The sequence below is a fragment of the Haliotis cracherodii genome, unplaced genomic scaffold (assembly GCF_022045235.1).
Source record: "Haliotis cracherodii isolate W230 unplaced genomic scaffold, xgHalCrac1.p SCAF_15, whole genome shotgun sequence".
Taxonomy (NCBI): domain Eukaryota; kingdom Metazoa; phylum Mollusca; class Gastropoda; order Lepetellida; family Haliotidae; genus Haliotis; species Haliotis cracherodii.
Window position 1 is genome coordinate 8,153,693 of NW_027266270.1, and position 21,797 is coordinate 8,175,489.

The window sequence follows — 21,797 nt, forward strand, 5'->3', positions numbered from 1 at the left end:
GCAGACGTTGTTGACGCTGACGTTGAGTCAGTATGGGCCCGACGTAAGGACAACGACGAACTGTGTCAGGATGACATGGGATTACGTGGACCTGGAATGGTTGCAGCTGTCTGTGTTGCTTGTCTCTGTCGGCCACGCAGATTTGTCACCCAAATGTAATGGTCATGTGCTGGAGTGGTGACCCTCGGTCGTACAGAACGAGGCCAGTCTTGGAGCTGCATGTCTGTTGATGCCTTGCGCCCAATCTGGTGATGGTAGACACATGACACCCAAAGTGCCCCCCCCCCCCCCCCCCCCCCCCACTGCAGTTGACGTTGATCCGGCCTGTAGCATCCCAATGGCAACCCCTCTCTGGAGTCAAGTATGAAATTTTCGGTGTTTGTATTTATGTGGTCGCTTGTAACAAGAGGGAAAATGCACACATTTTGCATATGATTTGCGCTGTACATGCAAACAACGTAAAACGAAACGAAACTATTGCGTTCCTGCGACGTGCTCAACACGAATGAAGTAAATACTGAACAGTGTTTCTTATATGCGTCCTTTACGTTTGTATACATTTCGTTTCACAAATAACCATTTTATGCATTTAAAAAACAACAAGCTTGACTTGCGTTTCTTTTGCGGTTGAGTATTTACACACTGATAAATACACATATCACAAAGCGCCAATAGAAGCTTCAGTGTCACTGATTTCATAACATAGTATGTTTACTGAATACCATATTTTAGTAACATGGTTGTAAAAACTCACTCTCAGCCATTGCATATACAAAACTGAGTGTCCCAAACACGTGTATCACTACATTTTGTTTGTTTGGTGTTTAACGCCTCAATCAGCAATATTCCAGCTATATGGTCTGTAAGTAATCGCGTCTAGACCAGACAATCCAGTGATTGATATCCTGAGCATCGATTCACCGAATTGGGATCGATGCCATGCTTCAACCAAGTCAGCGAGCCTGACCTCCCTCTTACGACAAGCATGATCGCCTTTTACAGCAAGCATGGGTTGCTGAAGACCTGTGCTTTTCCGGATCTTCACGGGTCGAATCACCACATTTCCCAAAGTCTGATTGATAAATTATGACCTTGTAATAATAATTGAAATATTCTCTTCTAGGTCAGAAAGATGTCCAGGTGTTACCAAAGCGTCGTCGAAAACGTTGGTTTTTCATACCAATAATAATTGGGATCATCTTTTCGTTCAAAAGACCAGGCCCTCCTCCAGGTAATATGAGTCTCTAGTACATTCATGCTGGCAAAATACATCGATATCCTCAAATAGTCACTGTTTGTCCTGTCCTGTAACCAGGATTATCAGCACTAACACCTCCCCCCCCCCCCTCCCTCCCTCCCTAGTCAAGAGTGAGTGAGTGAGTGAGTTGGGTTTAGCGCCGCTTTTAACAATATTCCAGTTATATCGCGGCGTATCAGCTTAATGTGGGAGGAAAGCCCGAAGTGATGCAGGTCTCAGACGTTTACCACTTCGATGAAACCCACGAGCACGGGTATGGTGCTGACAAACCTAGAAACATAATCGGGGCGAACCGGGATTCGAACCCACAATCATAGGTTTCTGGCGTGCCCAAGGGACGCAGCTCTGCACAGCGAATCGCGGCGCCTTAGACGACCCCCCCCCCCCCCCCCTAGTCAAGAGCTCACAAGACTCCCAGAAAGCCATGGCTGACCTCAGAAGGTGGAGGATACCTGAGACTGTCCCCTTCTGCACTGCACATACGTGACCACCCCAGAAACTGAAACAACCCATACCTTCCGCCTCCTAAAGATAGTGACAGAATCCGAACACGACATCTTCCTACTCGGTATGCTGTAAGTGTGTCATCTTAGTGACTAGAAGTTGTAAGCAGCGCTACAGATCCGGAAGTGGTTTTGCGCATGCGCGAAGAGTGCATTGTGAGTAATGCGCGCGCATCCAAGATGGCGGCACTTCAGATTCCGGGGGAGGGGTGTGTGTGCCTCCAAGAGGGCAGCACTTCCGGTTCCGAGGGGGGGCATCCCCCATCCAAGGCAGGAAGGCAGGAAGAGGGAGGAGGAGGTGGGTTCTTTGTTTTGGTTTGGTTTGGTGGTGGTGATGGTGGAGAGGGTAGTCAAAGCAAGGATGAAAGCGATCCTTCAGGAGAAGAAGAAGAAGATAAAAAACACGAAGCCCGCTACGAAATCATTGATCATCAGTTAGAATTGCATGATCTGATGATGAAAACGAATACCTTTTACCAAGGTGACTTTGAAATGTTGAGTGTGAAGATAAGGGCCGTCAAAGTGAAACTGGAATGAGAAACAGGAACGGAAACTGGAACTGGAACAGGAACAGGAACAGGAACGGGAAACCGGAACGTCATCCTCGCTTTCTAGGCTGTGGCTCTCAGTCGTAGCAGCAGGGTGGCCAACGACCAAAGAGTTGAAAACTAAGTCATGGTGTCCCCTGTGATGCTGCTGGCTCTTTTGGGTGTGGTGGAGAGGTCAGGATATGGATCTTAATACCTCCTCTATTCGGGATGCTTTTGAGGTGCGGCAGCCTTGGGGATCCGTTGTCGGGGAGCTTTTTCCTCCTCCTCCTTCTCCAAGGGAGGGTGGCGGGGCGCCCTGACGAGCAGCCGAGAGAATCTTCTTCTCAAGAGGAGACAATCGGAGTGCTCTGATCCTCTGTTGCCGGGTAGGGTGTCTTTTCCTCTCAAGAGGAAGGGGGAGTCGGAGAGCTCTGAGGAGCAGCCTTGGGGGTCCATTGGCGCCGGGGAGTCTTTTTTCCTCCTCCTTTTTCGGGGAATTAGACAGGGGAGCTTGTTGCCGGGATGTCTGCATAGTTCCTGGCATGTCAGTCATTCACAAAGAGGACCATTCACAAGTGACACTGACTCCACTCGAGGGATCCGTTTTTATAGGAGAGGGACCGGATCAAACATCGCTACATGCTGATTGGTTCGACACGCGGTGCGCTGATTGGTCCAAAACGCAGCACGCTGATTGGTCCGTTCCGGCACCTGGCCTGAGCCCTTGTTTTCCAAATCGGCCCAACCCTTGTGTTTCTTTTCCATAGGAAATGGATTTCACCATGGGAGAGAAAGCACAACCCCTGGTTCGACCAATCGGACCCGAACAGGGTGAGGGCATCCTCTGATTGGTCAACAACCCAGATTCTGATTGGTCAGATGTCGATCCTGTTTTTTTCCTCGGGTGTGCATGTCGATTCTCATCCTAAAAAGTCAACACAACACTTATTTTTAATCCCCACTCACATGAACCAATATAAACAACAAAAGTCACAGGATGAGGGGGCGTACTGTGATTTTTATGAACAGGAACTTTTTTTTCTTTTTTTCTTTTTTTTTTTTGCTTCTTGGGTGTGAACGTATGTACATTCCTAAAACGCAGTGAACAAGTGTCAGGTCAATAAGGGCAGAAAGGTTGGTTCTTTTGATGTATGAGACGCGTTTGTGCACTCAGTCGAAAGGCAGGCATCTCATCCACAGGAACCGAGGTAGACACTTTGGTATGAAACCATTCTAATACCGTGGCATCAGCATGTAGAGCCAGGACGCCCCACACAACGTGCTGTATTGATGTTGTAAGAGCCATGTATTCCATCGTTGTTCCATCTGACCCATGCGATTCAAAGTCTCTTTAAACAAGGGTAATGAATACAGTCCATAGCTATCCATCATTTCCATGGATCCAGGAGCTTGACGGTAGATGCTCACCCAGTGTGTGCCAGGTTGATCACTTGAATCTGTGTTGACCATGTAGGCTTTAGGGTAAAAGTGGTCATCCTGTTGCCATCCCAGTCCGGCAAAGTCATCTCTGGCCAGGGTGCCTCAGTAGAAAGTATGAAGTGGTTCGTCCTCAGCCACGATGGCTTCTAAATCCAAGGTGCACAACCAGAGTGGTTCATTGTAGGAGGGAGAAAAAAAATGTGGCATGACCGTCTGTCTTTTTTGTACCATCATAGCATTCCGGAAACGATCGATTTCCAGAACATTTTCGTATTCCTCATAGCAGATGAGGGTGACCTGGTTCTCGACAGTCTGTCCAAACTGGACTTCCAAACCCAACTTGCCAGTGTGTCGAGAATAGTTGATGCCTTCATCAGCACTATGGTCTGGGGTAAGATCCAATTTTGTAGCAATTCCAGTTTCATAGGACACCATCTAGCAGATAACGGTCTTGTAGAAACAGGTCAAAGTGTAGACGTCCTGTCAGTTCCAATTCTTTGGTGGGCACGACAAGATCACACAGAGCTAGCGTTCTGACGCCCGTGTTTCTTGCATCCGCATGTGCATTAGGATTGAAGGCGTCCATTTTACCAGCATTGTCGGCGAACCATCCAGGACATTGAAGGTGAGATGGTTTGGCACCTTTACCATAACTCAGAAGGGTTATCAAGTAGGCTATGTAAGGGTAAGTGCGCATGGAAGGTTTGATCTTCAACTGATTGTGTCCCACTTGCACCCGCACTTCACTAAACAGGGAATGCATCTTCTTTCGTCACGCGTAGACATACTCTCAGGTTACACTGTTTCAAATCAATCTAAACGTTCATGGGATTGGAAATGCTTAACTGGAGTGGTCCTGCCACAGAGGGTGGCGCCAAGGGACTATAGCGAATCCACTGACCCCCTTTACATGGAGGTGGACACCGGGGGTACAGTAAGGAGATCCAACTGGGCCTTTGAACATTCGCAAGCATCTTGGTGCATCATGATGATGGAGGAATGGATGGATGGATGTTCCTCCCTTGCTCTGCCTTGAAGGACGTCTGGTCAGGTTGAAAGTCTGATGAGGACTGACCTTTAAACCCTTCTTCTTTTCCTTTTACGCTGAGGGGTAGGGATGGGTTTACATCTTTTAGGGGGTCTTGCGGACCCAAGACATCCATCAGGGCTGCTGTTCCAGGATGTTTCAGGATCTCTGACCATTTGTGTTTGCCTGCAACCACATCACTCACCAACCCGGGTAGGATCTTTTAACCCATCTTGAGCACCGATGTTCCAGCACATTTAAGGAAAGGCAACGCGATCTTCAAGATACCTCTGACGCAACTGCCACATTGATGATACAGTCCTTTGTATACTTTGATGTCACTCCCACCCTGTCCGAACTGTCCTCAATCCATCTGATGTACCAACGCATGTCCCAACATGTTGCTTTGGTGTTAGCGGCGACGTCTGAAGTGAAGTGTCACAATGGCTTTCCCCATTTGAAATGACACGGGTCGTCCCGCGTCATCAATGATATAGAGTTTAATCAAAGGAACCATGGCGCAGTCCAAGGTAGCGAATGTGCTAAGGGCTTTTAATCACCACACTGTCTTGATTCATCTTCTTTGACATGGGCATGTGGATCAGCAATGGAGCAATCCTATTGCCCACAATTTGATCTTCGACCAGGTACACAGTATCAAATCCTGATAGACGATTCGCTTTTGTATCACCTGTGATTGCCACATAGCCACCTACCAAGGGAATAGTAGCCCCCACTTGCCACTGGGTCAAGGCACTCAAGTGAAAGGGCGTCTCTGTGTAGGTTTTATAGTCCATCTCACCGAGCATTCTCGAAAGTGGACTTGGGATGATCACTTCTGTGGAATAGAGTGATCCACCCAAATGGAGTGCTACTTCTTCAGGGGCTTTGATTCGTACCTTTCCATCTCCAAGTATGTCAAAATGTAGACTATCTTGGGGATAACTGGCAGCAATGACAAACAGTCTGCCATCACTTTGGACGCTGTCTGAGGACTGCTCTTTCAAGACCCCCGTAATATGTTCCTGAATCAAACAGTTGAGGGTTTTCACCAAATCTTTAGAGGAATCTTTTTGCTTTCGTAATGGATGGCTCCATACTGTGTCTGTGGCTCCCTGCGCTTTCATACACAAGGGATTTTTTGCAGCGAGAGTTTCAGTGCAAACCAGTCAAAGGGTGGAGCGACGTTGTACCATGTCATCTGAAAGTGATTTTCGCTGATACCCACCTCCCACTGTTGGCGATCCAGATGCAGAGGATAAAGCAACTTGATTTCATACATATGAACGGTGTTGTTTTGATAGATGTCCATGGAGGCATCACTGGGCAGGGTCATGTAAAAGTCTTGTTTAAAAAAGTGGCAGACATGACATGGTCGTGAACTAGGGTAGTAAACTCTGGGTGGATGAGGTATCAGGTTGAAGTCTTCTGGTAAGTGTCGTGGGGATGTCTGGTGAGGCGGTCAAGGTGGGTGGTGGAAGTATGTATCCCATGTATAACTGGAGAGCAGGGCTGTCCACAACTGTTTCGCTCCATGATCCAAGGCCAACTGAACCATGCTCATGATGATCATGCCATATATCACCATGATCTGCGGGGTAACATCACGCCAAAACAACACTAAGGGGAGTGTCGACGCTGGGGATGTCGTGGTGTAGCAGCAGCAGCAGCAAGGGGAGGTTCATCGGTACCCACGCTGGCCAAGAAGCTTCTCTGCAGGGGTGGAGGCAGTGGTGGTGGTGGTGGTGGTGGTGGTGGTGGTGGTGGTGATGGTGGAGGTTGTGTCATCGCGTATGCCCACCCTCTGAATGAGCCTGAGTGACTGCAGGCTCCTTATTTTATCTGTAAATGACCTGCAGGGATCCATGAATTAAAACTGGCAGGGTGGCTGGACAATGTCGCGAAGACCCTGTTTCGGTCCTAGACGTCTTTTCACCACGTGATCCATGGCATAGACATCATCTGTTTTCAAGATGGGCTGTATTTCTTCAGGGTAAAAGGTTCCTTTGAGGACTTCATCATGATCATCTTTGATCTGATACGCAGGAGGTGTTCTCCCTTCCACCAGACGGTCCACTGTTAACAGTTCCATGGTGCAGTTGGGGTTGTTCAGACGTAAAAGAGAGGAGGAGCAGGATCTTTTCTTGGGGGACGTCAGTCTTTGGGGTGTTGTTTTCCGTTTGTGCTGCTGCCATTGTCATTGTTGTTGTTCCTCAATGTAGTCTAACACCCGAATTTCTGACAGTGGATCTCCTGGGAGGACGTCCTCAGGTTGCTGACCAATGGTCCGATGCACACGATGGTTGTATGACTTGACCAACTGGGGTAAGACTTTCAAATAGCGCCTGGTCCCATGCTGAGTAAAGTATCGCCACATATTATTTTCAGCGTTCCACCACGACTGCTTTCGTTTCAGGATTTTGACTTATGTAGAAATGAATGCCATGCTTTGTCATGAAAGCCTCAAAAGGGCGGTTGACAAATTCCTTGCCTTTGTCTGTTTGCAATTGAGCAGGTAGTCAGCCTTTGGCTTGTTACATCCGCAAGGTTTGAAAACCTTCGGTCAAAGCAGAACTGTTCCTGGCCTTCAGGGGTTGCACCCATGCCATCTTTGAAAGCACATCGATCACCCACAGCAGATATTTGAATCCTTTACTCTTTTGGCCTTCTTTTTGGCTTCCGTTGACGTCGTCGTCGATGTTGTAGGTCAGCAATCCTGTTTTTGTAGGAGAGGTGCTTGATGATGTTGCCATTGCAACAGGATTCGTGTCAAGACCCCAGCAAGTATTCCACTGCTGCTGCACTGTATCAGGTAGCCAAGGCGTTGATCCATAGCTATACGTGGATTGACAATTTTAGTCAGGGTATCTTTATGTCTCTGCAACCATGCCCTTTGTTGAGCTTTCAAGGGGACGCATCCTGCTCTCAGGTTCCGCACGACGATTGTAAAGCACTGCAAAAGTCGGTTTCTTCCTTTGAAACATAGACAGTCTCTTATCTTTTCTCTTCTTTTGTGGGGACGTATTCTTCTTCTTTGTGGGGTGGTGGTGAGGGTGCTGATGATGGTTAAGGATGTGGTGGTGGCTGCTGCTGATGATGCATGTTCATGGGTACCATTGCAGAGTGAGACGGGCCTTGTGGTGGAGGATTCTTCTTCTGAAGTGCAGAGGACACAAGTCCCCGTAGCGATAAGGGGGTGTAGACCATGTCATAGAGATCATTCATGACCATCTCTTGGTCTTTGTTCTTTCCTTTCGTAGGATGAGTCTGTTTCCATCTTCATCGTGAGGGGGTTCGCCTGCTTTTATGAAAGTCTCCTCTTCTCATATCATAGGTTCGGCACTTACACGATTGGTATCTCTGATCTCAAAAACAGGCGGGCACGTACGCAATGGTCTTGCAACGTGGTGGGCTTCAAGTCCAAGAACAGGTAAGTGTAAGGCTCTTGGGTGGCGTCACATGGCGAGCCAGACTGTCGATCTGCGATTCATCTCTCGGATTTTAAAGAGGTCCATGTGGTGAACATTCAGACTAATGGTGCGATGTTGTGGTGATTGAGCAAACATGTTCTGAGTGAGATACAGCACGGATGTGTTTAGGTGATGTCTTTTCTTGGTGAACCATCGCAGCACTTCCGTTTCTTATTCTTTCTCATTGTCGCCCAGCAAATCATTGATGACCAGCCAATGCGGAGCCATCCCTTTTACAGGTAAGTCACAATCCGCTTCTTTCATGCTGTGCACAATCTCAAGAGTGACCCCTAAACGGTCTGCCATCTCTTCCAGCTCATGATGGAGCAGTTGCCATTCGCTGTACACCCACATCATCCGATGGGGTGGCATATCAAACACCTCGGGGCGATGCATCTGCTCAATACATGATTTCACAAAGGAACTTTTTCCAGATCCTGTGGGTCCCGCAATGAACATCATAAAAGGGTGATGTAGAGTCAAAGGGGAGGTCATGAGACGTCATCCTCCTGTGTTCGGGATGACTGACACCAGGTAACTGACATCTTAACTCAGCCTCTACCCTTGGTTTGGCACCCTATCAGACTTGAGATCAATCAAGACACAAAGAGTCACTTCAATCAATCACTGTTTAATGATGAACAATAACAACTTCAACTTAGAAACAAGGGGAACAATGCAAACAAAGCAAACAATGCCATACAATGCGAAAAAAGTGGATGACAACCCTCGTCACAGTCACCACACAGTTTCTTTTCTCTGCGTTTGCCGCTAGTGTAGTCCTGTGGCTAGTGAGTGTGTTGTCACATCTTTTTCTTCATTTGATGCTGCTGCGGCTGCTGGGGCTGCGAAGAATGCTGCTTCTTCCGTTGCAGTTGCTGTGACAAGTGCTGCAGGTCTGCTCAAGCGCGTGATGAGTGCTGTTGCTGCTTCTACTGCTGTAGGTGTTGCTGTTTTTGCTGCTACTGACACTGTGTATAGTGCTGAGACGAGTTCTCCTGCTGCTTCTGCTTCTACAGGTGTTGTTGCTAGGTAAAATGCTTCTGCTTTTTTGCAGCGTTCTGCCGCTAAGTGTAGTCCTGCGGCGAGTGTTGCTGAGGGTGTTGTTCCTGCTGCTTCTACCGCTGCTGCAAATACTGCTGAGGCTGTTGTTCCTGTTGCTACTGCCGCTGCTGCTCTTGGTGTGGTTGCTGCTGCGGGTTTGGTTGCTGCCTTTGCTGCTGCGGGTGTGGTTGCTGTTGTTGTTGTGGATGAAGGTTCAGTACCCATGGTGGGTATCCAAATGGCATACCCCGGAGGTAATGAAAAATGGCCTTTACACTCTCACGTATAGGAAGAGTGTCATAGGAAGCGGCCTACAAGCAGCTCGATCTCATCATCTGTTCATGTAGAGCTAACCGCTCCTCCATGATGTCGGCCATTTCACGATGATCGGCATCTGTCATCAGACTTTGATGTTCATGGTTTACAACGCCCTCTTACTTGTCCCCCTCCCAAAACGGCACCCCGTGTGGCGCACCCGTTTTCCATAGGGTCAGGCTTGTACCATGGGAGAGAAAGCACAACGGCTTTTCGACCAATCAGAGGGGCGTCAAGGGCGGTGACGGTCTCTGATTGGTCCAAAACCTCAGTGTCTCGTTGGTCAGATTTTGATCCTGTCTCTCAAGGTGGTGTATATGGATCCACTTTTGGTCCATGGGTTCATAGCTTCACAGATGGAAGTGAGCAGGGCATGCTAGTCTCTCCGAACACATCAGTCTTCCAGATAAAACGCCAACAGCCAACACAGCGTGAGGAACATCATGAAAAAATTATCTAGTCTCTTTACTGAAAGGGGAGCGTGTCTACAGGTAGGCCTGTGATTTTGCCGAAGACGATGCGTCGCTTGTTGTAAACAGTGTGGTAGTCTTTTCTGGTGGGTTGGGTCACAAGATCGTTTCCATGCTTTACAAATGATCTGATTGGGGTAATTCATTGTGATTTTCTTCACCTCCTCCCCAGGTCGTTGTCCCATAATCAGTCCTTTCATGGTGTCAAAGTTGAGGTGCTGTTGGTTTCTGTAATTCAAGGTGAACCCTCGCACTTTGCAGACCGTGCTGCACGTTCCATCAGGTCTTGGCTTCATTAACTAAAAGGCATAGTTTTTGGGACTTCATGACACAAACGTCTTGATGGTGTAAATGACACTGTCCATGTCGAAGTATATATTCCCTGCGACCCAACAGGCTGAGGGTCTCGTACAGCTAGAGAAGCGGTTGTGCGGTGACCCAAGCAGCCACAGCAGGATTGAAATGAGGATGAGGGGTTTGGAATTCTTCATTGCGAGTATAGGTCACCTCCACCATATGTTCGTTGATGACGGTGATATCGTCGATGGTATTTCGTTCATCTCTCAAAAGTACTGGGCAGGTTCGTTCATATAGACGGACTGACTATAGTCTAAGCGCTGTCCGAACTTGCCCCAGAGAGAAATTAAGACAGAACTTGGCATGAGCACGGAGTCCTGGATTCTTCTTGATTTTGTCCTTGTCCAACCGGATGCTTTCATTCCCATAGATCTCCTTGATGTAAGCATCGTGATTGGTAAATCCCTCGGGGTATCCGCTGGCTTCGAGCTTAAGCTTGAAAAAAATGGTAGATATAGGAGGCAAAGAGTCCTCCTTCCTGGGTGTTGGGGTCATACTTCTCAAAGGTGTCAAAATGCCAATCTTCGTAGATATGAAGCACTTTGTAGCCATACTTCTCCACGGCTTCATGGGCGTACGTGCCCACCGAAGACCTCTCTTCATCCATGTGCTCGCAGGGCGTCTCTGACTGGGCATCGGTACACGTGCAGCACAAAGGAAAGAGCAGTTTTCCACCCAATCTGTAGGGCAGTAGCTGATGGCAGAGCTGTGTCGAGGGTAGGACATGACATTGGATAAGACCCTTCAGATCAAACAACGTCTCCACTGGGGGTTGATGAAGAATGGTCGGGTTTCACCTTCTTGGGCCTCGTAGCATAATTAGGTGGCATTGGTTTGTCCTGCATAGAAGGCGAGGGTTCAGCGGCCCAGGTAGGTTGGAACAGTGGTGTCCCTGCAAGAAAGTATGCAAAGCTGGGTCTGACCATTGCTGGGCTTCAAATTCACATTCCCACAGGGTGACTATATGCTTCACATCAGGGTGTTGGTTCAAGAGACCCAGGCGATAGTTGACGGTATGACATGCTCCCATCAACGTGCCCAGGCCAGCATAAGGTTCTCCATGTTGCTCCTTGTAACAGTAGTGGCACCCATGCCAGAAACAACACATGAATTCATAGACGATGCCTGTCGCTGGATCATAGCCATCCACATTGTAACAATGTTTACCCTCTCCACACTGAACATCTTTTCACCTCCATTCTTGGCGTGCTGGATGTGCAGTTCGGGGTCGGTCTCCATGAGATAACATAACCAGTACATACAGGCCTGGGAATATTTTCTCTTGGGTTGGTAGCCTTGAGGTGGAAGAATGGCTTTGGTTTTGGGTTTTAGATCATGTTTTCGGAAGGTTTTCATGCTGAGTGCAGGGAGTGTCTCTACAAAAGGATCCATGGACCCGTCCTGATGAAGTTCTGTTGGAAGTTAGCGCATCCACGTCTCAAAATATCGACATCACTCTGGCAGTAGGGTAAGAATTCTTCCTGCAAATCAAACAAGGCTCCATCTTGAACTTTCTTTGTATGCCACTGGAGGAAGTTGGTGTGTTCCGTTGGAGACATGCTATCGGGATCGTACATGTCGGCTGATGGATAGGGAGCTCGGTAGGTCTTGTTGGCTTCGGAATTGAACAAGTGAGGAAAATACCCTTTCTTCAGTTCATTCAGTTCAAAGGTCTATGGAAATGTTTTCCGTGCCCAGGGTAGGAAATCCAAGCTGTAAAATATGTAGCCTACTCCAAATCTTGGTTGGGGGTTTCACCGGATGCAAGCATGCCCTTCATGGTCAAGTGCAGATCATACCCTGCAGATCATACCCTCGCATGTAATGAGCAATTGTATAAATGATCTTTCTAGGGTGAGATGGGTGGGGTGTTCTTTTCGCCTCCGTCTCCTCCTCATCCTCCTCCCCCTCCTTCTTGGGTGATGGACGTTGCCGACGCTTTGAAAGGGAATTGCTTGAGAGGGTACTGTCATGTTTTCATTTGCCTAGGCTTGCTGCTGCCCCCTTGGGTGCGTCCTCCTTTATTTATAGACAAACCTTCCCCAAATCTGGCCAAAAAGACGCTTGGGTTGTCAACCAATCAGAAGGTCACGCAGGGTCTGTTCAGGTCTCCGATTGATCAGAACATCTGACCAATCAGACACTTGGATTGTGGACCAATCAGAAGGCGCGCTCGCCTGTTCTGCCCTCTGGTTGTGCGTTCTCTCCCATGGTAAAATCCATTTCCTATGGAAAAGAAACACAAGGGTCGCTCCGTTTTGGAAAAGTCGAGTCTCAAGCTGGGCAGCAGAACGGACCAACTATTGCGACGCGTGTTAGACCAATCAGTGCACAGCGTGTTGTTCCAATCACTGTGCAGCGATGTTCAATCCGGTCACTCTCCTATCAAGAGGGAAACCACTCGAGTGGAGTAACTTGTGAAAAATCATCGCATCAAGAAAATGGCAGAGAGAGAGAGAGTAGTATGAATACGTGTGAGGGAACCATGGTGACTGAGCTGACGGATGCTTATGAATCCAAGATTCATCTGTGGTTTAAGTGTACGAATGGTTGTGATGATAAGCCGCCGCAGCCGCCGCAGCCGGCGCCGACGTTGCCAGGTCATCAATCTTTTGAAAGCAGGGTCACTTTGTTTGAGGCGTGGCCGATGCAGAAAGCCCAGACCGCTAAAGACGTGGCACCGATCGCATGTTCTGCTTTCACTGCAGCGTGCTATTCCCGCTCCCGTTTTTTCATCATCTTCCTCCAAACGGACTTTTCAGGGCCACCCATCTCTCTCGAAAGATCGCTTTCATCCTTGCTTTGAGTACCCTCTCCACCATCACCACCACCAAATTAAACAAAAAAAAGAACCCACCTCCTCCTCCCTCTTCCCACCTTCCCGCCACCATCTTGGATGGGGGATGCCTCCCTCGGAACCGGAAGTGCCCCCCTCTTGGAGGCACACACACCCGTCCCCCGGAACCGGAAGTGCCCCCCTCTTGGAGGCACACACACCCCTCCCCCGGAACCGGAAGTGCCACAATCTTGGATGCGCGCGCATAACCCAAAATGCCCTCTTACGTATGCCCTCAACTACTGGGACTGATACCTCGATGGGTGACCGTGTTTGACAGCTTGACTACTGAGCATATCAAGGGCTTTGTTCCTGGCCCTCACTGTGGTGTCTCATTAGAGACTTGTTAGAACATTCCTCTGTCCACCCTGCAGTTAATATCTACACGGCAGGAAGAGATGGTGATGCGGCTGTAAACCTTCTGGCATCCCATACGGCAGGTTAGATTTGTATACTCCACAGGGAATCGAGTGGCTTTTGAGTGCACACTGATTCAAACTTCTTTCATAGGCATTTAGAAGTTGGAGTACTAAGTAAGGATAAGAATTTATGGATGAACAACTTCTTTATTACAATTAAGAGCCACGTTTTGGTGTAGGTTCTAACACCGTTATCAAGCAAGTGATTTACAGAGTGCAGTAAGCAAGTATATATACACGTAGGAGGCAATGTTTATACAGTAGGGTAGATATACTGGAGTAGCGAAGCCTGCTGTGTACACACAAGGGCAGTGATGATGACCATGGGTGAAGTCAGTGCCATGATACAAAGGATGAAGCCAGTAATGTAAACAACGGGATTATGGCTGATTGGGGTCTTTGATGAGTTGATGGTACGCCAGGGGTATGTAATAGCCTTGGTCACGGTTGATTGAGGGCTGAAGTCTTTTGATGTTGATGGCTTCTTGTAGTTTCCTGATCTTGAAGTCTTTGAGGTTGGTGGCGAGGGTTGTGACTCTCTCCCACTGGATGTTGTGGCTTGGGTTGTCACGGATGTGGTCTGATAACAGTGTTAGAACCTACACCGAAACGTCGCTCTTAATTGTAATAAAGAAGTTGTTCATCCATAAATTCTTATCCTCACTGATTCAAAGTTGTTAATAATGATGTAGCGCCGTGAGCCTTAACTTAGTACATGAAATCTGACAAATTATGGTTTATTGAATGTCCGATGAGCAGAGAACAGCAGCTTGCAAGTAACTGTCATACAGTGGTATAAAAGAGTACTGTAACTGTTGATTTAGATAAAACACAAATTATTGTCATTCGGTCATAATTGGCCTGAACACAGTCAAACAGTTCCAGTATCTGATTCAGGTATATTTCCCACAGAGACGCACTGTCTCACTTTTTATCACTTGTTTTAGCTCTGGTCCGTGACATCAACACCACGGGCCCAAGTGGGCATTGAATGTTCAATTAACGTCATACTGATATGCTATTGGAGGATTAACGTAACTGACATTTTCCATTCATTTACTGAATATGTGCAAAGCCTGGTACTTATTCAGTATGGGGTTCTGTTGAGGCTACACACAGATTGACCTTGACCTTGACCGCTGCGTCATGTCACAGTTTGGTGACCGTCATGTGAATATCACATTACATAACAGTCAGACGCCACCCGTGAAACTTTATGACAGATTGCTCGATATCATATTGTATTTTTAACATGTGGTACAAACTGCGTGGTATGGGTCTGTATGCGGTATCATTGCTGCAGTAGGTAATACATTTGAATACATGACATTTCATAAGTATCTTCACCTAGTTTCACGAAGTTCTGCCAAAACTGTCACAACACTAATGCGGCTCGCACAACTTTTGTGACATTATCTTCAGGTTATTGCTCCAATTTCGACATCGAAATATGACCTTGCTGATGTGACCTTTAATCTAACTCATTTTCGAGATACTTTCGAGAAAAACGTTTTGAGAATAGACGCAATTCAAGCTACTACCGAGGCACTTTCGCGCCACCATTATTCATTTATACTGCCATTATCACTTCAAGACCACGCCACTTTGAACATAGAACTAGCTATTGGGCCAGACGTTCGCAATGACATTTCTCGACACAAGGGAAAACATTTATGAAGTGTATGTGACGTAATACAGTTGCTGGGTCTCATGTCGGAAACTGGAGCAAGAGGCCCCAGTGACACATTTGGATAATTGGAACTCCCAACCCGCCACAGACCGCTCGCTGTAGACTGTTCCAGACCGCCGTAGATCACCACAGATTGATGTAGATTTTCTGTCCAAAACATCAGCGCACGGTTACTAACTTGGTATTATATTACGTGGTATGAGATATGCATGAATAAAACATGCAGGAAGAGAATGAGTCAACTGCTTACTAGAGATATAATGTTCTTTGTTACATTTGCAGACCGCTCTCCTCCTGTAGTTACCTGCCCCATGGATATCCATACGTTCTCCGATCCCATCCAGACAAGTACCAAGGTCTACTGGAACGACGGCGATGCGTCAGCCTACGACAGCAAAGATGGAGCTGTTGCGTAAGAGAAACTATTATCGTTGTTGGTTCTCTCACACAAATTCCATGATCTTCTTTATTTACGTACTACTTGCTACACCTTGAAATGCGTATCTATCAATGTTTCGAGACCAGGGGCACTTGGCTTGTCACTTGACACGTGTGTTATATGCCAAGTTATACAAAATCATGTATGAACTTGTAGCGGTCATAACGTTTCCGATTCTGAGGTCGGAAGCCTTGTCCATATGGCAAAAATGGTTAACCCGTTCAGCAAGTTGACAATTAAAGGATATCATCAGTGGGATGACTCAAAGCCCTGCTACGAACAGATCCGTCAATAGAAAGGCACGTCCCGGGCCGAATATACATATGGAGGGCACTGAGATTTATATTGCCCAAATGTGCTATGAACCTGCTGAGCACAACGTTGGGCGTTGTGAGTCTTATGATGGGATTCGAACCACGTTCATTCTGATCCAAAGACGGACGCCATGTCCACAAGACTATGGAGGTTAACCCCGTCAGCAAGCTGACAAGGTAAAGATGTCATTTGCTGGATGACTCCACGCCCTGGTACAAACATAACGATTGAACGAAGGCCATTGATACTTTTGTCCATGACACAGAGCCAAACGAGCGAGCAGAAAGCAGTCCGGCTACTTGTTTGGTGAAGGGAGGACGTCAATCACATACACAGCCAGAGACAGAGCTGGGAACATGGGGTCCTGTGTGATGACGGTCACTGTCACAAGTGAGTTCTACGCATGCTTTCAGAAAACAATCATCTGCAGTGGTGAAGGTGAAAGTTGAATTGATACGCACAGATCAACCATGCACTAAGAGTTAAGACTTCTTAGTTTTTAACAAAAGTAAATCAATAATCTTTGAAAAAAAAAATTATCCCAAGGTTGACATGCACGAAAGTAACTCGTGTAGTGGGTGCTGAATGGTTTGAGAATATCCAAGGTTGATCCCTATGTGTCAGTAGAACTGCATTCTGCTGGGTTTCTTTTAAGTTAAAACAGTATAAAAGACTTTGTGCGCCATAATCATTGCGGTATCAACGATCTCCAATCATCATTATTTTTCAACTCAGCTATCAGATGTTCGCCTGGGCCAAACAAGACCTTCAAGAACGGCTACTATGTCTGCCATCCCAGCGCCGATTTCGTCTACGGTACCAACTGCAACTACGGCTGTTACTATGGTTACAAGATAAAGGGTTCAAAGCACAGAGAATGCAAGCAGAATGGCCATTGGTCAACTGCGGTAGAGCCAGCCTGTGAAAGTAAGCGTCACACCAATCATTGGCCTTGATTATGATCAAAGTATTTATATTCCAAGATGTTTGAAGAGCACATTTTCCATGACCTGTTAAAATAGTTTAATATTGTGCATGATTCATTCTAACCAAAAGTAAGGCAGATTATGTTACTTGCAAATACAACAATTATAAAGGCTTTAAGTTAACTAAATGAAAATATTTTCTAAGTTGCATCAGGAGGATACAATCATAAATGCTAAGTAGGTATCTTAAACTGATGTAGAATAGAATAGGAAATAAATGGTAAAACGGCGCCTCATAAACACGATAATACTTGACCAACAGAAAATGCCCACATACACATGTAAGTCCATTTATGCTCAATATATCGACATATGGTGTGAACCAAATATATATTTCGTATCCATGTGCCCTCATTAATCCACATTTCAGCTGCCACGTGTCCACCTCAATCCCTTGCACCGGATGCCACGTTTACGTGCACTGATGGCACTCACTTCAAGAGTGCGTGTTCCTACATGTGCAAAACCGGATATGACGTCAAACCTAGAAAGTCACGTGTCCGAGTATGTGCATATGATGGTCAGTGGCGAGGTGCAATTCCAGAATGTGTAGGTGAGTGTGTTTGGAATACCGCTTGACATAATAATATTTATAATATATAATATATATAATTAAATTTCTAATGCATTTTCTGGGATCATTATTCAGATGTTACGGTTGTAACGTGTCTTACCTGGGAGTACACGTATTTTTGTGTACGTGTGTTTGTTGTGGAAAGTCTCTCAAAGTAGTATAACAGCTCCAGTGATTAGTAATATTTTTCGTTCTTTTGTTGTTTATACGCCGCAGTCAGCAATATTACAGCTATATGACGGCGGTCTGTAAGAAATCGAGTCTAGGCGGGACAATAATGAACATCGAACCACGCAAATGGATACAATGGCACGCAATCAATCAAGCCAGCCACCATGAAGATCCGGGTTATCATAGGTCTTCAGCAACCCATGCTTGCCGTAAAAGGCGACTTTGTCTTGGGATTCGACTAACGGGATAGGGTGGTCAGGCCGCTGACTTGGTTGATGCATGTCATCGTATCCCAATTGCATGGATCGATGCTGAGATGTCAATCACTTGATTGTCTGGTCAAGACTCGATTATTTACAGACCGCCGTCATATAGCTGGAAAATTGCTGAGTGTGGCGTTAAACAACAAACAAACAAACAATCCAGTCAGCGAGCCTGATCAGTCGATCCATTTGGTCTCCTCTTATGGAAAGCATATGTTGCTGGGGACCGGTGCGCTTTGCCGAAATCTACACAGGTTATTGATATCATGAGCAACGATAAACGTCACCAGGGTTCGATGACACGCAATCACCGTTGCTGTTTACCACCAGAAATCCACAAGGTGTCATCTTTGTGTATGCTTCAGATTCCGAACCACCAAAGTTCACCAGCTGCCCAAGCGTTAAGACGTATTTCACAGAAAGGAGCTCCTCCCTGGCGTTAGTGGACTGGGACGTCCCCGCAGTCACAGACAACAGTCGGGAGTCCATCACACCCAGACAGACATCTGGCATATCTAACACAGACTACCATCCCGTGGGTGTATATGAAATTGTTTACACAGCAGCGGACAGCGCCGGAAATAAGGCCAGGGAATGCAAGTTCAAGGTCGTTGTAAAAGGTAACACAGAACGGAGGCCATTGAAAGAAGGCTTCTAATAACCTTCCAAGACATTAAACACACGTTGTGAACAGTTTAATCCGCGGGCAAATGTTGTGTTCGGAAATAAATCCGGTATTGATACCAGTTAGTGACCTTAACATATTGTAAGCAACAATATTATTTTTCTTTCATTTCTCTATGAAATATAATATTGACATGCATTTGTTTTTATCTTTTTTATCACCATACACAGAAGTTTAGAACATTTAGAATTACATATCTACACATGTACAAAAGAATGCCCATATCTTCAGAACTGAAGTGTTTCGCCCAGTACCCGCTCCCCTACATGAGAGTGGACTGTCCCGAGGGGTACCGGCACGGGTCTACATGCTCCTTCAGCTGTACTGGTAACTACGTCTTAGAAGGTGCAAAGGCCACCACGTGTGAATTAGCCAACTCTGATAATGGACTTGCCTACCCTTACTGGCACATGTCTAAACAACCCTACTGCAGCTGTAAGTATACCTCTACATTTTAGGGTTAGTCAACGAGCGGTCATTACAAAAGCTGCTTAATCCCATAACAATGTATAAATTAGCGTGCAATCATAATGTTTAACATCGCTGGGTTTTCTATACAAGCATGTATAAGTACTTATATCACTGGTGTCATCTGCCAAAAAAGGAAATCCATTTGAACGAACTTTAGCTTAGTCGTGTTACTTTGGGTCTTCCCGCCTTTGTGTATCACTTGATGACTTCCTTTCACGAAAGGCTTATTGATGGTGTCATTACCTCAATTACAAGGCTGGAACCTGTTAAACGTGATCTTGTTTGTCCACTTCGATCGGATTCAGATTATATGTTGAAGGACATTTTATTTCTACGTATATTGGTCATTGATTTCATTATTTACATGGACATCTTTTGAACTTTAGATTCGAATATAAACCATTTGTGTAAGCAAACATTACATTGGATATATGCTACACCGCACCGTACCGTACCGCACCGCACCGCACCACACCCAGGCTAACATTTTAAGGATAGTGTTTGCCAATTCCCTTTCAGCCTAATCTGTTTAATACTTTATCCATGCATAAAGATTCAGAGTGGCAAAACACCCTCTGAAAGAGTGCATCACAATAATCAGCTTCCCCTTCACCCCGAGGAATATTATAGCAACACCAGCATTTGGCCGTAAGAGGCGACTGACTGGATCGGATGGGCAGGCTCGCTGACTTGGTTGATGCATGTCATCGATCCCAATTGCGTGGATCGATGATCATGATATTAATCACTGGATTGTCTCGTCCAGATACGATTATTTACATACCGCCGTCATATAGCTGAAATACTGCGTTAAAGAACAAACAAACCAACCAGCCTTCACAACTTTGATGTTTTTCAAAGATGATGTGAAAATATGTTATTCCAAACAAGTACGAGTCATTGAACCTGTTCATTCAGTCAGCTGACAGGGAGGCCATTCGTCATTCATAAGCAAATGAAAAACAAAGCGCCTGACCGAGGAATGATAACTTGATTTCAGTCTTCAACACCTGCCGAGAATTATCACCACCTACCAACGGAGCTCTGGCGTGTGACCTTTGGGAAGATGGCCATTTCTGTCAGATGCAGTGCATGAAGGGAACTGACCTCACAAGGTCTACAGCACATTTTGGAAAATTAATGGTATGTGGGGAATCTGGAGACTGGAAGATTGGTCTGCGTGCTATTCAAGAACTACCACCGTGTACAAGTAAGAATTTCATCGTTCTACCAACATCTTATTTATTTATGCACTACATGCTCCATCGTCATCAATATACATGTATCTTGACAAACCTTCTACAAATGTATTTCTTTATGCTAATAGTTGTTTCTGGTTTTGAAGAAAGATAAACCAGTTAGTCAACAAAACAGGTTCATTGTAAAACGTGCATATACTGATGAACTTTGATTTTCTTAATACACTGTCTCGAACTCGGACGTGTCGAACAAATCCCGGTTGTGTCGAACACACAATCCGGTCTCGACACACTCTTGCAATAGTTGTCACTATTTTAACCATGATATGTCTTCAGACTGGTTGCTGTATAGTATTTTAGCTCAGTATTTCCTACCTGATCCTCAACACTGATACAAGATGGCCATGACCTAGTTGTGAGTGAATCCTCGAACGAGATCTATATTCACATGACCTATTTCATGTCGATTCGTATATTAAAATCTGAATGTCAATGTCATTGTATTCTGTGTACATGTAAGTGAATGCCAAGCCAAATTTGCTGGGAAGCACGCCTCAAAGAATAACAACGAAAAAGGTTAAAAAGTCGGTAGTTCCTCGTGAACATGACTGCTCTAACAATGAACATGAATAATGTCATTTGTAGTATTTCATTAGTAAATGCAATGTTATGTACAACGTTAACTTGATCTAATCAACTTCGCAAACTGAAATAGTGTTAAATCCGTGGGGAGTCCATGTAAGAGTATAGGTCCCCACAAACCTTTGCTTGTGGTAAAAGGCAACAAAGTTAATTGGATGGATGAGCTTAGCGAATTGGTTTCCCAGTTACGTGGACCGATGATGTCAATGGATTCTCTGGTTCATACTCTAATATTTACAGATCACAGTCAATTAGGTGGAAAAATTGCTGACATCGGCGGTAAACAGCAATACATACCAATCTTTGTAAGTGTCTATATGATTTATTATTCACAGACTCTCGCAGACCCAGAGACACAATAATGTCAGTACTGTTCTACTACGATGGTCCGTGCACGGAAGAATCTGCCCAGAATCAAATAAAAACAAATTTCCTGAACGCATTCAAGGAAAGCCCTTTCAGCGAAACTCTCGGGCAATCAGGGAGGACGATTGCCAATGTGAAGGTAAGCTGCATCACCAGTTATTGAAGCATTCTCATATATACCTTTCTGAAGTGTTTCAATACTGGGTAGCTGTTCACTTTGACGTCAACTAGTCATAGCATTACGACACAAACGCACTAAGTTCCGCAATTCGCTATTACCAAGGTTGTGAACGCCTTTTTATATATGCATCTATTCTCAAACATTAA

At 45.9% G+C, this 21,797-nt stretch overlaps 1 protein-coding gene across 1 annotated transcript in view; it reads left to right on the forward strand.

The window, feature by feature from the left end:
• LOC139462225 (sushi, von Willebrand factor type A, EGF and pentraxin domain-containing protein 1-like) overlaps positions 1–21,797 on the forward strand; it is a 39,228-nt gene that overhangs the window by 2,809 nt on the left and 14,622 nt on the right. Inside the window, exons 3-11 of the mRNA XM_071243819.1 lie at positions 1,124–1,231; positions 15,642–15,771; positions 16,379–16,503; positions 16,849–17,040; positions 17,470–17,652; positions 18,473–18,727; positions 19,024–19,227; positions 20,264–20,473; positions 21,440–21,609. Coding sequence (XP_071099920.1) covers positions 1,124–1,231; positions 15,642–15,771; positions 16,379–16,503; positions 16,849–17,040; positions 17,470–17,652; positions 18,473–18,727; positions 19,024–19,227; positions 20,264–20,473; positions 21,440–21,609 — 1,577 coding nt within the window. The remainder of the gene's footprint in view (positions 1–1,123; positions 1,232–15,641; positions 15,772–16,378; positions 16,504–16,848; positions 17,041–17,469; positions 17,653–18,472; positions 18,728–19,023; positions 19,228–20,263; positions 20,474–21,439; positions 21,610–21,797) is intronic.